The 15867-nt window shown below is 50.2% G+C and overlaps 1 protein-coding gene across 1 annotated transcript in view; it reads left to right on the top strand.

The window, feature by feature from the left end:
* LOC125945147 (uncharacterized) overlaps positions 1–15867 on the top strand; it is a 414471-nt gene that overhangs the window by 89181 nt on the left and 309423 nt on the right. The window contains exon 7 of the mRNA XM_049666722.1: positions 2770–2946. Coding sequence (XP_049522679.1) covers positions 2770–2946 — 177 coding nt within the window. The remainder of the gene's footprint in view (positions 1–2769; positions 2947–15867) is intronic.

Here is a 15867-nt window from a genome sequence, read left to right as displayed (position 1 = left end):
GCTTAAACACAGCGAAACTGTCGATCCTCAAGTCTTACTGGCTGCTACTGCTAGGTTCTAACTTGGTTACTGCTAGGTTCTGTAACTTGGTTGCTACTAACTAGGTTTGTAAGTAGGTTTTGCTTAGCCTAGTATTTTGCTATCACTTCGAATTACTGGACTTGAGGATTGTCAGTTTCGCTGTGCTTAAGCTTTTCACGACTGAATGCAAACTTGCCCGTTTCTTTAACTTATCTACGCATGTAGGGAAGGTATTCTCGAGCGATCATTTTTGGAGGTACCTTCCCTTTCGCGACATTTCACATGACTAGCGGAGGACGCGTTGCCGCCTACGAGCGACAGTGCTCCTGGCATGCCACAAACGCAGGTAGGCTAACCAAGGTTGGCACAGTGCGAGAATGCTGTTGCTTGCCGATGCCGAACGCGTTGGAGGCTAGCCGCTCGATATCTACAGAAAGTTGACACTACTAGGCGCAGCCACTTTTATGGCAAACTCTGAGGCCAAGCGCATGCACACCAAGTGTTTATGTCAGTTATGACGTAGATGGTTGCTAGGCGACACGTACCTGCTGCGTTGCTACTGCTTCGGCGCATGCGGGGCTAGGTGAAGTGGTGCACAGCTGTGGCTTGGTTGTTGCTAGGCAACGGCACGGAATTTTCTGTGGACTTTGGATGTTTCTCCTCCAGCTTTAACAGCATCACTGTATAAACATTCTCTGCTTTAAACTGCTGTTTTAGTAGAAAATTAACCATTGTGACAAATGGAACGGTGCCAGCCTGGCGTTCTGAACTGGGTTTTTTGAAATTAAGATCAAGAGTCTTCCAATATGCAGATGACACAGCATTAGCACTAAAATTCACTGATATTGAATTTGGGTGCAAAATGTTTCAACAGATTGTGTGCAGGGTGGCTGACGCAAAATTCAATATATTTAAATCGGCAAAAAACAAAGCTCATCTGTTTTAGAAACCCACACAAACGAATGCTCCTAAGTGATTTTGCGTATCTCGCATTGTAATCCCTGTACATGTAATGCGATACCATTTGAACATGCGATCAAGTATCTCGGAATAATATTTGATAAACATATAACATGGAATGATCATGTGCAGTATATATGTAACAGGCTTAGAGCTGTGTCTAAGATGATGTACTACCTAACAGGTAAAACTTCGATGTACTTGAGGCGTGCCATATACATGGCACTGGCTGAATCTATTATAACCTACGGTATTACATTGTATGGAACTTGTTCTGATCACAAAGTGGGAGCCACAAACCACATAATTAACTGAATAGTAAACAGTGTAACCTACGGAATTATGCTGCAACAGGCTGACAAGGAGGAACAGTACAATAGGCTCTGCATACTGGAAATGCGCAAACTATTTTATTACATTGTGCTAACACGTCATTACTATGCAAAGGATTTCAATGTACCTGTCTAGAAAAACGTTGACCTAATAACGACAGAAAGATACATTAAGCCATGATGCTTTACACATTATGGGAAAAAGATAAGGCGATATTACGTGCCACAGATACTTAATGAACTTGGGGAAGCGTTTGGACATTTCAAAACTAAACGAAAAATGACTAAATCAATAAGGAAATGGTGCTCATCTTTGGAGATAAATCACTGATGGCCTCTTGCATGTTGAAGGCTGCTTTCTTTGTTTTGTGCCTTAGATGTTCTGTGAGTTGTGATATGGCTCATTTCAAGCTATTATGCTGTCCCTTATTTATTTATTTACTTAGTTTAATTTTTGCTCGAATTGTACTTATAAATGCTCATTATGTCTCTATAATTTTGTATAATATGCATAGTATGTACTAGTATGCCTTACTTCATCGTTTTGTGGTACAAATTCTGTGATTCACCATGGTGCCTGACAACCAACAAGCACGCTGTGCTTAGGCTGTACAAAAAATGAAAACTTATGTACCAAATGAAGATGAATAAATTTTGATTTGATTCAATTTGACCTTCAAGGCTCTCCAAGAATGATGCCAATCAGAAACCACATCCTGGCATTCCCGAATGCATACAACAGTGTTGCAGCGCCAGTCTATGTAATACTGTAAGAAATTCTTTGCTATTATCTATAAAATCAACTAACTACAGGAATATTTGATCAATCTAAACTGATTGTGTTTCTCTTTGGTTTTTTAACAAGAGCAGGTTTTCCTTCATGCTGGGAAAAGTTGCAATAAAGCTTTGGTTCTGGTTAGTTGGTTCATTCCCCAAGTATAAACGGCACCGTGAAAAAACACAAACGAAGTAGGTACACGTAAACAGGATGGGCGTTGTCCTGTTTACGTGTACCTTCTTCATCCGTGTTTTTTTGCGCTACCTTGTCTACTCCCAAAAAAGGTGTTTGCACGTGGTGGCAGTCTCTGTTGATACGGGCTGTGTTTACAGCTGGCAATAAGGGGGAAAAAAAAAGTTAAATGGCAAGGAAATACATGACAGGTAAGCATACGAACAATTTCCTAAAATGCCATCTAGTTTATGAAGTTGCCTTTAGCTGTGGCTGCTCTTATGTAGTAGGTCAGACAGGCCATCAAATGAATAATTGGGTATCAGTGACTGTTTACCAGTGGAAGACTGCCTAACCTTGTGATGCTGTTGCGAGTGTACTCGTAAATGTGCAGTCAAGTTCAAGTTCAGATGGAGGAATGATGAAGAAGGACAGTTGTCATATTTTGCGAGTGTCCATGATTGCTGGGCAGTTATAAAAGACGTGTCTGTGTCACGGTGGTTGCAGGAAGGTGCCGCCACAGCGGAGTCGGTGGAGGGAGGGGAGCCTCCCGTGGAGACACCCACGCCCGACACTATTCGCCTGGAGCCAATGCCACCGGCCCGGATCAGCCGGGGCCGGGGGGGCTCTTCAAGGCGGCCTCCTCGCAGCCGCTACCGAGGGGATCATGTGCGCACCATGCAGGCAAGGCTCCTTCCTCACCCCGCTCATGAAGGCACATCGCAAAACATGGACGCCCGTGTACTCTAGGAATGTGCTGCAGCACTGCTCGCTGATGATGCGAATGTGCTGATTATTCTGACAGCTTTGCGGCACTGCCACCATTATTATTATTCATGAAAACAACGGCGAACATTATTTCGATAGCCCCCCCTTAAGTGAGTAGCAGCCCATTTCCAGGGAACAACCTCTGTGATCAGGATCTTGTCAGGCAGCTTCAAGTAGTACCTGCGATTCATTGGCACACGGTTGGCACGGTTGATTAAGGGGGCTATCTAGGGCTGTCTTGCTTATTTTTAGACCAAATTGCCTTGTCCAGTTTTCTGAGCTGATTTCAAAAATACAATTACATTTTGGTAGAGTAATTAAGTATGCAGATAAAAAGACATCCATTGCTATTACAGTTGAATCTCAATAATTCGAACTCGAAGGGGCCCGAAAATTTGTTTGAATTAAAAGAAGTTCGAATTAACGGAAGGACATATTTTTGATGTATTCGAGCACCATAGCAAGATGAATGAACGGTGCGAGTCGTGAAATTTCGCGGCGCGCAAGCGCATAGCGAGTTGTGCCCACGCCGGCCAACGCTTGGTTCCCGATAACGGCAGAAAATAAAACTTCAGGGAGCGGACGGCGCCGACATGGCGAGGGGCACGCGCGCGCACGGAGACCGTCGAAGGTGAGGGAGGAGGGCGGCAGGAAAGTGGATTTGGCCTCGGCAACTCCTCCGCTTCGGTGGCTCCCCTCGCCCTCTTTCTCAACTCCCTCGCACCTCCCTCACCTTCGACTGTCTCCGTGCGCGCCCGCTGGCACAGCCGGTACAGCTAAAGCCCCTATATACAGTAAAACCTCGATAATTCGAAGGTCGCCGGACCGCGAAAATTCTTCGAATTAAGCGGATCTTCGAATTAACCGAAATGAATAATAAAAAAAAGAAAACAAGCAAGAACTTGCCGCAAAAAAAATCACCTTTATTTTCCATGTCCGAGAAAAATTACTCAAAGTAATCACCGATGCGGGATTACTTGGCGCTCTGGTTCGCCGCCCCTAGTGCCATGCTCTCCAGCTGGCTCAAAAAACGTAGCATACAAATATCACCCGCACTGCACTCAACAAAGTTGCGGACGATGTTCACGGAATCGATAACTGCCGCGAAAGCGGGCGTGGTGGTGCTTGACTCCAAAAATTTGGACTTGCTGGATATTCCGGACTTCAAAAATGCACCATCAGGGTTCCCATTGAGTTCATGCATTTTCGCACCCAATTTTTTGGACGAATTGAGAACCCAAAGTTCGATTTTGCGAACTAAATCGCTCTTTCCTAGCCGCGCTACCCAATCTTGGAGGCCGCCATGTTGGATTTTGCACTGGCTTAAATTCCAGTGGCTCGCTGTATAGCCTCCAAGATTAGAACGCGCGCTATCGCAATCCTCCAGTCTCGGAGGCCATGCCATCGTTATAACCATTTATTGTGGGTTCTTTTTTTTTTTTTTTTTATTGCGACAGCAATTATATGGACACTTCAAGTGGATTTTCGCCGTCGGCGTCGCCGCCCTGAGGATCCATACAAAGTCCAAGGGCGATAAAATCATCGCCGCGCGCCCGCCGTATGTGCGAGTGACAGCGAGCGGGGGACGCGCGCTTTCATAGAGAGCGAACGCACGGCGGAGCGTAAACGCGACTTCCTCCCTCGTGCGAAAGGCCGTGGGGGTATGGGAGGAAGGGGGGGGGGGAGGCGACTTCTACTCTTCTAACAACTGCGTACTTAGCGCCGGAGCGGTTTCTCGCGCGCAGCGTATCTTGAAAGCGATCTCCAGACGGCTCTGACCTTTCGCTCTCGCCGCTCAGTTTCCGTTGCAGCGATAGACCGCACGAACCTTCGCTCGCTGCGGGCTGCGGCGGCCGCGCTCGCTCATGCGCGCTGACACCACGCGTGTTAATTCAGCGAGTTTTTTTGTTTTTTTTTTCCTCAAGTTTCGGTTGCTATTTTGAACGTGGCGTGTACACCGAGCAGGTGTCTCGGAGACCCATGTCTCAGTGATCGGCGCTACCTCCTGTACCTTCGTGAGAGCTAAGCGGTGCGAAGCTCGTTTCTTGGATCTCTATGGCGAACTCCGTTGGCGGAGATCGCCAATGCGGTGGCGTTCGTGTCGACTGTACACGGAGACGACGTCATTGCTGCGCAAATCCAAGCAAGTCGATCCTCTCCAAGCGTAGTATGAGGCAGGGCATTATTAAAGTTTTTTTTTAAGCCGCACTAATGACTTTTTTTTTCGGCCGAACGAGTTTTCCGGACTATTTTTCAGTCCCCACGAGCTCGGGAAATCGGTTGGCGGCTGTACGGAGCGCCCTAACCTAACCGCCGCACGTTGCTACTAGCCGGAAACTTCGAATTATCCGAATAGAGCCGCCCGGGCCATTCAAATTATCCGGTAGATTTTGCATTGAGAATGACGGGACCGCTCAAGTTCTTCGAATTAACCGAAATTTCGAATTAACCGAGTTCGAATTATCGAGGTTTTACTGTATATAAAGCAGCGCCATTCTTAGATCTTGCCGCCACCGCGCTCACCCCGGCGTTTCCTTCTTGCCACCTCCTGTCGCCCCAGCCTCCTCCGCTCCCACATTGACCAATCCGTGTCACGTGGAAGCATGCGTGGCGCTTTTGTATATATTTTTCTTTCCAGTGCGCTCCGATCGCCATTCTCGGGCCTGTGCGACGAAAGTGCTGTACGCACAAACGGATCAAACGTGTTAGGGACAAGAACTTCGTTGTGATGGCATGCTGCTGCACCTTCAGTTGCCGCAACCGACAAAGTGAGGGCAAAAGGCTTTTTTTGTTTACCATCCGGCGAGCGCAAACGCTTTCTGCACACTTGGTACTTGCGCCGTCTCGCGTCATCGCGTTGCTACTTCCAAAACGGCATTATTAAGGTCAGTTATTGACTGACAAAGCAAAATCGCGCCTCACTAACCGCAGCGCAGGGCGTGATCGAAGTTTTCTGCGGATTTTCTCTGGTAGCGCGCTAGCTGTCGTCTGCCACGGAAGGCCCGACGTAGACGGCGCCATTGTCGACATCGCGCTGGCCGCGCCGAGCGCGACAGCGGAACGGAGGAGGAGGGAAGTTGTTGGCGCTACTTTTTATTTATAGGGGCTTTAGGTACAGCCGGTTCCTTTGCCAGTTCGGCGCAGATTAGACTCCTTGAAGTTTCGTTTTCTGCCTTGCCGCGAGGCCACCGTCGCACGCGCGGCCGCGCGGCAGCGCGATAAGATTTCCCGCGCGAGCAACACCGCGAGCGCTCTTTGTTTCACGCGAGGGACGACGATCGTGCGCGGACTGGCGGCGGTCCGGTTGTGATGACTCCGTGACGTCACCCTCGTCGCTCTTGATTGGCTCATCTCGCGGCACGCGGCATTTGCCGCATAAATGGGTCTCGAACCCATTTCGCGTGGCACACCGCAAAACCCCTGATTCCTGCCGCTTTTGCCGCCTGTGGCATGACGCGTTGCCGCGCGTTTTTGCCGCTAGCGTGGCCGTACCCTTAGGCCGCTCCATGAAGTTTAGTTTTCTGCTGTTATCGGGAAGCGAGCGTTTGCTGGCATGGGCAGTTTGTTGGCCGGACTGGGCCTCTGCCGCTGCATGAAGGGGTCTCTCCTAAGCTATTGCTCTATGGCGGTGTCGGAGCAATGCTGGTCAGAGGCACCGCCGCGTTATTCGGCGCGCTGCTGAGAGAATTGTCGGTCCGCGGTATGTTCGAATTAACTGTTGCAAATGCTTTCGCATTCGAATTACCGAGCGTTTTCACCCATTGGAATACACATAACTTTGACGGGACCAGAGCGTCAGTTCGAATAAACCGGCAGTTCGAATTCAGCGTGTTCGAATTAACGAGATTCGACTGTATTTGTGAAGACGACGTAAAACAAAAAAAATTGGGCAGGGAGCTATATTAATGCATGAGTGGACAGCGGAATATTTGACGAGTGAAGTGCCATAAGCAATGTCTCAATCCAACAACAATTGTCAATTTAGCAGCTCATCAAGCAATATTTACAGTCGCCGACTGATTTTCCAGACTTCGCGGGGACCGAAAAATAGTCCGGAAAATCGAACAGTCCGAAAAATTCGTTAAGCCAAAAAAATAACATTTATTAGTCCTAAAGCAGCTTAAAAAAATCTGATACTGCCCTGCCTCATACTTCACTTGGAGGCGATCACATTTGCTTGAATTTGGGTTAAAGTGATGTCGTCTCCATATAGGCTGGACAAGAGCTTCAACCCGTTGGCGATCTCTCCCGCTGAATGTTGCGGGCGGTAATCATCATCCTCGTCCAAGTTTTCTGGCTGCGGGACAACTTGGCGCATAATTTCGTCATCCGTGAGCTTGGCGCACAGTACAACTTTGTCGGTGACACGAGTGAAGTCCTCAAATGTAATTGTGGCAGGAATGTCCATCCACCATTTCACAAATCGCACATTGGTGTCCTCCCCTCCATCCGGTGAATCGGTCGTGCTGTCCGGGTCATCTGCCACGGCCTCTTCCGAAGCGCAGAAACCTGCATGCTTAAAGCACTGCGCGATCGTCGCCGGCTTTATGGTCTTCCACGCATTGGCCAACATATATATGGCTGCCAGGATGTCCACGGTGTACAGTCGCCGACCGCTGCATGAAGGGGTCTTAATGCTCCGTAATTCGGACAGCTTCGTGGCACCGCCAATGGCCCTGTAGACAACATGTGTAAAGACGACCGATATTTCGGACAGCCGCCAGCTCTACATTTGATTATCCGGACTCCGTCCGTGGCTGTAGCGTACGCGGATTCTGCCGCCATTATCTCCTCTAGCAACCTCGATGAGACGTGAAGTTTAACCTCAGAGATCAAATGTAAAACGGTAATCTCGGAGGCCTTGTCGCGGTCGCAGCATTACGGCTCAGATTAAATTACAAATGCTAATCTTGGAGGCTTTATCTGAATTGTGAGGTCGCATCAACTTTGCAATCATCACATCCTATTCTGGCATCCCGCATGACCCGCTCGCGCCATTCGATTTGTTTAGTTGGCATTTCAGACAGCGCTCTGCTGGCTCCAGGAAGTATTTTGTCATGAAGTTATCGACAGGCCGTGTCAAATGGCACCGACGGTCCCCTCGTAGTCCGAGTCCGAATGACTCTTAAGTTGCAGTCTGAATGACCCCCACTCCGCAACTGAAGAGCCTGAACTGCCGCCTACCACAACGAGCTCAAATACGGACATCATTAATGACCTGCTAGGCTGCGGTGTGCCAATTCCTGCGGCCGTTGCATTTGAAGACTTTGCAGACATTGACAGTGCAGTGTTGTGTCCTGAACTGAACGATGATGAAATAATTGAGCAAGTTCTCCCACCGTCAAACAGCGACTTTAACTCGGATGATGATGTGCCGCGCGATCTGACTCGAGCCATTGCAGTCCTTGCATCAGCGTACAGCGACAACAGAAAACCGGCAGAAATATAGGCGTACTTGGTTGCACATAAGTGGAAGTGTGTGCAGCAACGAATCGACCACTTCTTCCTTGCACAAGGGCATTAAAACGTAAATAATAAAAAAGGGGCCTAGGGCCTTCACATTTTGATATAAGACAGCTTATATTGCCCCTGGAAAAACGTCTTCCCAGCAATGCATTTCTGTTTAAAAGTGAAGCCGGCTTTTAGGAGATTGGTTTTGTCTTTGTAAGCTGGCTTTCCCACGTGTTGTGTAGCAGTGAAGCCTACTCATAAAGAAAATTGTCGCAGTTTACCCGAAAGGCGAAGCATCAATTGCAATAGCAAATTAGTAGAGAGCTACACGGAGTAAGGATAGTAGTTTTATCAGCTGTATAAACTTGGACATGCAGCAGCACCAGCAATGCGCAGAACTGTTGTCGACACCGTCGGCGTTTTGCACGCGTTCGCACCGAATGCGCACGGCATTCGTGACTGTTGCTGGTGCTTCTGGGGGCGGCTCGGAGGTTTTCGAGACGAGATCAGAACGGGACACTCGTCGAGCAGCGTCCGAAGTCTTTACCGCCTTCTTGCCTCGCAACGCCTTATTTAAATAGACATTTGGTGCCGCAGCTAAACGTCCCCTCTATCCCTCCCTCCTGTCCCCCCCGGGCTTTCGCGCGACAGAAGTAGTCACGTTTGCTCTATATATATGGTTATTGTAAAGGAGAAAAGAGACTTAATTGTGCAGCCCTTCATGGAGCATGGCGCAGAACGAGCGTTTGCTCTCCGCCGTGCGTTTGCTCCCCCTGAAAGCGCGCGGCGACGATTTCATCGCCGTTGACGTCACACGGAACCTCACGGCGACTGCGATGCCGACGGCAGAAATCCGCTTTGGAGTGTCCATATACTTGCTATCGCAATAAAATGCGATCCGAACGGGGCCCGATAACGCTATCGTGTTGCACTCTTATAGGCAAAACTTAAGCATCCAATTTTTTGAGTAGGTCAATGAGCGGGCAAGCAGTGTCGGCAAAGTTCTTAATGAAGCGACGGAAATACAGTATGGACTACTTATAACGTTAGGCGCCGGAGTCGCGAATATCCCCGTGTACTTAGATTTAGGTGCACGTTAAAGAACCTCAGGTGGTCCAAATTTCCGGAAGTCCCCCACTACGGCGTGCCTCATAATCAAATCGTGGTTTTGGCACGTAAAACCCCATAATTTATTTATTTATTTTTTTTTCGTGAATATCCGCACTATAAGCGGTACTGCACTACAGTTAAACCTGGATATAACGAAATTGATAAAATCCCGGAAAAATTCGTTATAAAGAGGATTTCGGTATATGCAGGTTTGGCACGAAAATTCGACAAAAAAAAACGCTTACCCTATTTACTCGATTCTAACGCGCTCTCAATTGTAACGCGCACCCGTTTTCCGTTTTCGTCGAAGCACTCATCCTTGGAATGTCACACCAGGTGGTGGATGCGTGGACGCATGTCGTTTCGCACAAGCGCGAGGCATCGGCAACCAAGAGCGAGCATCACGATGGCGCCGTAGCGTCGTATAGTGTTACATAGAACCCTGCTGTTATGTTCCCGGGGTCTGCGTTTTCCCGGCTGTTAGTTTTTGGCCGGTCCCGGCACAGCTCCCATAGAACCCAATGCATTGGTAACCCCGCTGTTGCGTCGCAACTGTGGGACCGTTCCCGCATCATGCGTTGCGAACTGCCACCCCGCGCCGGTCCGAGCGGCCATTTTGACTTTTCATGTCGCTTGGCTTGGTGGCTTGACGACGGTGTTGGCCGCCCAAAGTGCCGGGGGCGACAACTATGACGTATTTTCGGTTTCCGCCAGCAAAAGTATGGCCCTTGAGATCCGTGTTTGCTATAAAGATGGTGTCTATGACGCGTTGTGGCCCTAAAATTGGTTTTGGCTCATAGATATTCCGTATAAAGTCCAGTGGCGATAACGCAGTCGCCGCGCGTCGTATGCTGTATGTGCGAGTGAAAACGTGTGAGAGGAGCCGACGACCGCTCTAAGGGTACGGCCATGCTAGCGGCAAAAAACGCGCGCGTCATGCCGTGGGCTGCAAGTGATCGCGCGTCAGCGCCTTGCCGCGAGGCCACCGTGGCAAGCGCGTCTCGCCGCGCGGCAGCGCGATAAGGGGCGCGATGTGGAATTTGAACCGGTTCAAATTGACCAATCGCTTCGCTGGCTTCTCCAGCGGCGCTTCCACACGCCGCCAGCGTTTGAGAACGCGTGTCCGCGCTCATCTAGTGTGATGTCTCACAGCGTGTACCAGCGCGTCGGCAACATCAGCTGGAAAAGGAGAGAGTGCCGGCTTGGCGGGCTAGACCAGCTGCAGCAAGCGGCAGGATCAGGTTTGAATGACGGGAGGGGGAAAGGTCACGCCCGCGGTGGCAAGATCGCCGGGTCGAGGGATGCAGGCCCGCCTCGCACACGCACGCACGCAGATGTGCGCTCGCTTCGCATTCCGTCGCGGCGGAGAAGGTGCTTCCGGTTGCTGCTCGCGCAAAAATGACAAAATTTGGGGCGAAATCTCTAGGTTGTTGGAGGGGAAAATTCGTTATATCGAGTTGGTCTCCCGCTGCCACTTCGTTACGTAGAGGTCTCAAATACATGTGCTTCTATGGAGTAACGGCGGGGAATAGAAAAACTTCGTTATATCCAGGAATTCGTTATATGGAGGTTCGTTATAAGCAGGTTTAACTGTATAACCAAAGCAACAATTTTCAAGGCCCGCACATATGCAAAACATGTGCACCGAGCCTCCACGCGTATGCGACAGTCGAGGAATGTGGCTAGAACATTTACATTCAATTTACAGTCGAATCTCGTTGATTCGAACCCAATCACGTGGCGGCGCCTCCAACAGGCATTGCTCCGGCACCGCCATAGGGTAAATAGAGTAAAAGCTTAGGAGAGACCCCTCAATGTCGCTCACGAACAAAACAAAAAAAAAGAGAAAAAAATACGCGGCGGAAATTTCACCCTCTCTCAAATGGCAAGGTCGCCGATTCTGCGTTGCGCCGGAACATGCGTGTACGTGCCGGCGTCTTAGCCACGCTACTGTAGCCACGCATAGAAAATGGCAGTGAACCCTTCTTTCTCCTTTATGCTTCCTCTACTTTCTAGTCACGTGTTGACCTTGCATGCTACGGCGCAGAGGGAAGCAGCAGCACTGTCCCAGGCCGGCCAATGAAACTGCCCACGCCGGCAAACGCCCGCATTCCGATAACGGCAGAAAACGAAACTTCGGAGAGGTGGCGCTGGGCCGGCTGGAGCGGCGGCGCCTGCACGGCGGCGGGCGCGCACGGTGACAGTCGAAAGTGAGGGAGCTACGAGGGAGGGCGAGGGGAGCTACCGAAGCGGCAGAGTTGCCGAGGCGAAATCCGCTTCCCTGCCACCCTCCTCCCTCACATTCCACGCGCCCTTCGCCGTGCCATGCCAGCACCGCCTGCTCCCTGAAGTTTCGCTTACTGCCGTTATCGTGAAGCGAGCGTTGGCTTCACGATAACGCTCGCTGCGTTGGCAGTTTCGTGGCCCTTGCACGCTATGCGCCCCGTGATATTTCACGACTCGCACTCAAGATTCTTGTTTCAGCCTCACTGGCTGTTCAGTTGCACTACGTGCCCTTCTACGCTTCGTCTCTCGTTATTCCTCGTGCGCTCCTTGGCGCGCCCGTTTGAGGGGAGCGTTCGCCGTCTCCGCTGACTTCCGTAATCCCAGGCAGCTGCACTGTAACCGGTATTTCGTTTCCCGCAACTGCACTATAAGCGATACTTGTATACATGGAGTGCTATGGGAAAATTAACAGGAGTCTGAAAAGACCGCACTATATTCGGTCCTGCACTATAAGCGGTTCCGTTATAAGTGGTCTATACTGTAGGATCTTAGCCCAACAAAGCTTCTGGGATCTGCTGTGGATGACAGCACGGGAAAGTTGTGGATGGCACGAATCTTGTCGGGGTCTGGCTGAATTCCTGCAGCACTAAGAAGGTGGCCGAGAACAGTAATCTGGCGACATCCAAAGTGATACTTGGACGAGAATGGCCGACAGACGTGTAAGGTGACTTACAAATGTGGGTGAAAAAACTATCACGTTAAACTATTACAAAGGCCGAACGGCATAACCTTGAATTGATAAAGCCCATCCGGTGTTACAAAAGCGGTCATTGTGAGTAGTGAGTAGGGTGTGTGGAACAGTGACGTTCCTTTCAAGCATTGCGTGAGCATGTGGACACACCACATAGACGCTGTCAGGAGCAAGTGGAAATGAGGTCACACTATCATACTTGGTGGCTTGCAGTGGCAGGCGGATGTCCTCGAGGGAGCATAAGCACGGTTGGGTCTCTCGTGGGATGTCGTAGCTCTGGGGCAGTTGAAGCTGAATCACACTGGACACATGCGCAGTCAAAGAAGGCGGAATGCGATGATAATAAGTCTAATTCTTATGTCGTGAGGGCACTGTTCTATGTAACAGTAGCATCAGCGTTAGGCAGTTGCTGGTCAAATGAAGGCTGGTAACAGCGTGGGCTCAGTCCGGAATGGTAATAGCCATTGGTTGGTCGTGGAGGGGAGGATCCGACTTGGTTGCAGTACTGGTGAGCAATGTGACCAATTCGGCGGCAGGCAAAGCAGATCAGTCCATCATCTGCAGTTCGCCACTCGGCCGGGTTTCGATAGCCTGGAGGGATCCGCTGGCCAAGCGAAAGAGAAAGTCCATCAGAGTGTCTTGAGGGTGCAATAGAATAGACAGAATGAACTCCGAGATTTTGGAGTTCTTCATGGACTATTGCTTGGACAAGTGGCACCGCGTGAACCACACCCTCGCCGTGCCTTGCAAGTAGAACAAGTTCTGCAACATTACGGTTTCATCCCACTTGTTGTGTGTACTCACACGCTTGTACATGGCGATCCAATCTTCCACGTCGACGTTATCGGTTCTGCAGAACGTTCCTGGATCTTTTGGATACGCCAGGCCAATGGTTGGGGTCGTCGCCGCTGGCACATGTCCCGCGTGCTCCATCATGATGTTAATACCGAGGCGACGACCACTGCAGCGCTTCGTGGTGTCTTGGTAATACCACCCACCTCCACCAAAATGCCACAGGGCAGAAATAGTCAAATGAAGGTGTATTTACACGTATTTACAAATTGCAGCAATGCTAGATACACAAGATGGCTGCCCGAACCAGCCGCGCTCTCTCCTTGCCAAATCGTCTTCTTTGTTCATGGACACACCATGCCCCACTGCTCCGTAAGAATATGGCAGTGTCCTAAGAAACTATATCATAGTTTTTGTGCACTCTGACTCGCCAGCATGCAGGCAAAAAAAAGAATGACGAGATTTGAATATCAAGTAGAAGGGACACAGTGTCGATCCCAAAATTTGAGACTTTAAAGAAACGAATTTGAGAAAAAAAGAAAACTGGGGAAATGTAAATTTCAAGTCTCAATACTGGGAAATAATAATTACACACAGAAATGCTTCCACAGATGTTCACATTAGGCCATGTATAGGCTCGTAACAGGATCTGAAATGCGCCAACATGAACCCGCATATATGTGCGGGAATAGGCATGAGCACATCCCATGCATCTCTGAAGTAAAACTATATGCGAGGACAAAGGGCAACGGTTCGCTTCGCTGTTGCGTTATGGTCGATGCAGTGCGAGATTGCACGACGCAGTGACTTATCTCTGGCATGATCTTATCATCAGCTCGTCTGAACCTTGCGACAACTGCCTCTTCTTTCTTGCCACAGAACGAAGAGACCGCTTGCGTTTCGATTTCTGCAGACACGTTTCGCATTCCACAGACACGTGTCCGGTTTCAAACTTTTTAGAGAGGGTCTATTTTCCACTTACGTTCGCAGTGTAATGGACAAACGGCGGATCAACAGTTTTCGAGACAGGCTTAGCAAAGGAACGCTGCGCAAGTGCACTTAATTTGTTGCCCTAGCAACAGCCAATCCGCCTTTTGCATGTCCCGAGTGCGCCTGCACTGTACCCTAGTAGCGAGCGCCGAAAACGTTTTGTACGGCGTCGGTGGTTTGTGCAGCTGACGACGCGCGCGTATGCAGCATAGCCATTGAGCAAGCGAACTCTTTATTGTCGGTGCTGTGCCGGTCGACGACGTGGTATTTGAGCTGTGTTTCGGTAGAAACTTCAGCTGTTCACAGCGATATTCGGTTAACGTCTGGTACATCGCAATATACGCCGACACGACACCGATGTCGGTCAGAAGTCGACCTCACGCCGGCGCCAACGCTCGGCCGGCTGTAGTTGTGATACTGTGACAGTGGGAGACCTATATTGTCATACAAGTTGTGGGAATCCTCGGGTCCCATAACCGCCGCATGCGCAGCGAACGTCGCGTCAGGCGCATGCGCGCCAGGGAGAGTCGGGAAAGGGGAAACTTTCCTTCCGTGGGGCGGCGCACGGGAATCGCAAGCGCTATCAGCGCCACCGGGTGGTTCACGTGAGATCCCACTGACATCGCCTGGGTCTCTTTGGTCCCCAGCAAGCGGCGACGGCGGAAGTCTCCGCCGCCGCTCCCGTATTCCCGCACGTGGTTAGTCAACCGCGTTCTTGCCACGGCAATCGCCGCAGCCGCCCGTATTCCCCAGTTGGTAAGTCGGAAGCCCTTCTTTACCTAGTGTATTATTCTCTTCGAGGGAACCCTCAGCGATGTCAACTATAGCTAGCTGGCCTGCTCGAAGTGTTAGTTGCAGTCGTAATAAATGCTTTCCGAGTGTACACGTGGTTGTCGTCTATTGTTTCCTTGAGCTTGTACCGGACCGCGGTTGATGCGCAGGCATGCGCCAACCGTGGGGCTCGGTGTGCCGAGGCAGAGGGCCATTGGCATTTCCCCCCATATCCCGACAAAGTATATGACAAAAGAAGCGACCGACCACGCGACCGTCGACAGCGAGTGATCGTAGTGCGATAAGCTTTCGTGCCGACGACGCCAACAAAACCAGTGTGCGGATCGTCGTGCGAGCGGCCACCGAGTGAGAACATCGCACCGACAATGTGAATATCGCCACAAATGCGCTCGTGCATGTATTTATTGATGCTCAAATTGAGTCGAAATGTGCTTCCGACGCTGGTATGCATGATTTCCAGCGCTTTAAAGCCCTCCACATCAAGTTTGAGGCGGTGTCGATCTCGTTCAGGCAGCTTCATTAGGCCTGACACAGTCTACGAGTTCGTCCGCTGCCGGCGGACCTGAAATATAGGATAAGAAAGTACGACGAAGGAAGTTCGGTACTGACCTTACCGACTTGAAGTGAACCACTCTTAGCATAGTACGATGCACACACAGAGTGGGAAGCGGCGACACGGTGCAGGGCTAATACCCCGCGGTACAGGCACCGTTCTTGAACGAAGG

Source organism: Dermacentor silvarum, chromosome 4, assembly GCF_013339745.2.
Source record: "Dermacentor silvarum isolate Dsil-2018 chromosome 4, BIME_Dsil_1.4, whole genome shotgun sequence".
NCBI classification, from domain to species: domain Eukaryota; kingdom Metazoa; phylum Arthropoda; class Arachnida; order Ixodida; family Ixodidae; genus Dermacentor; species Dermacentor silvarum.
This window is presented reverse-complemented; position numbering and strand designations above follow the sequence as displayed.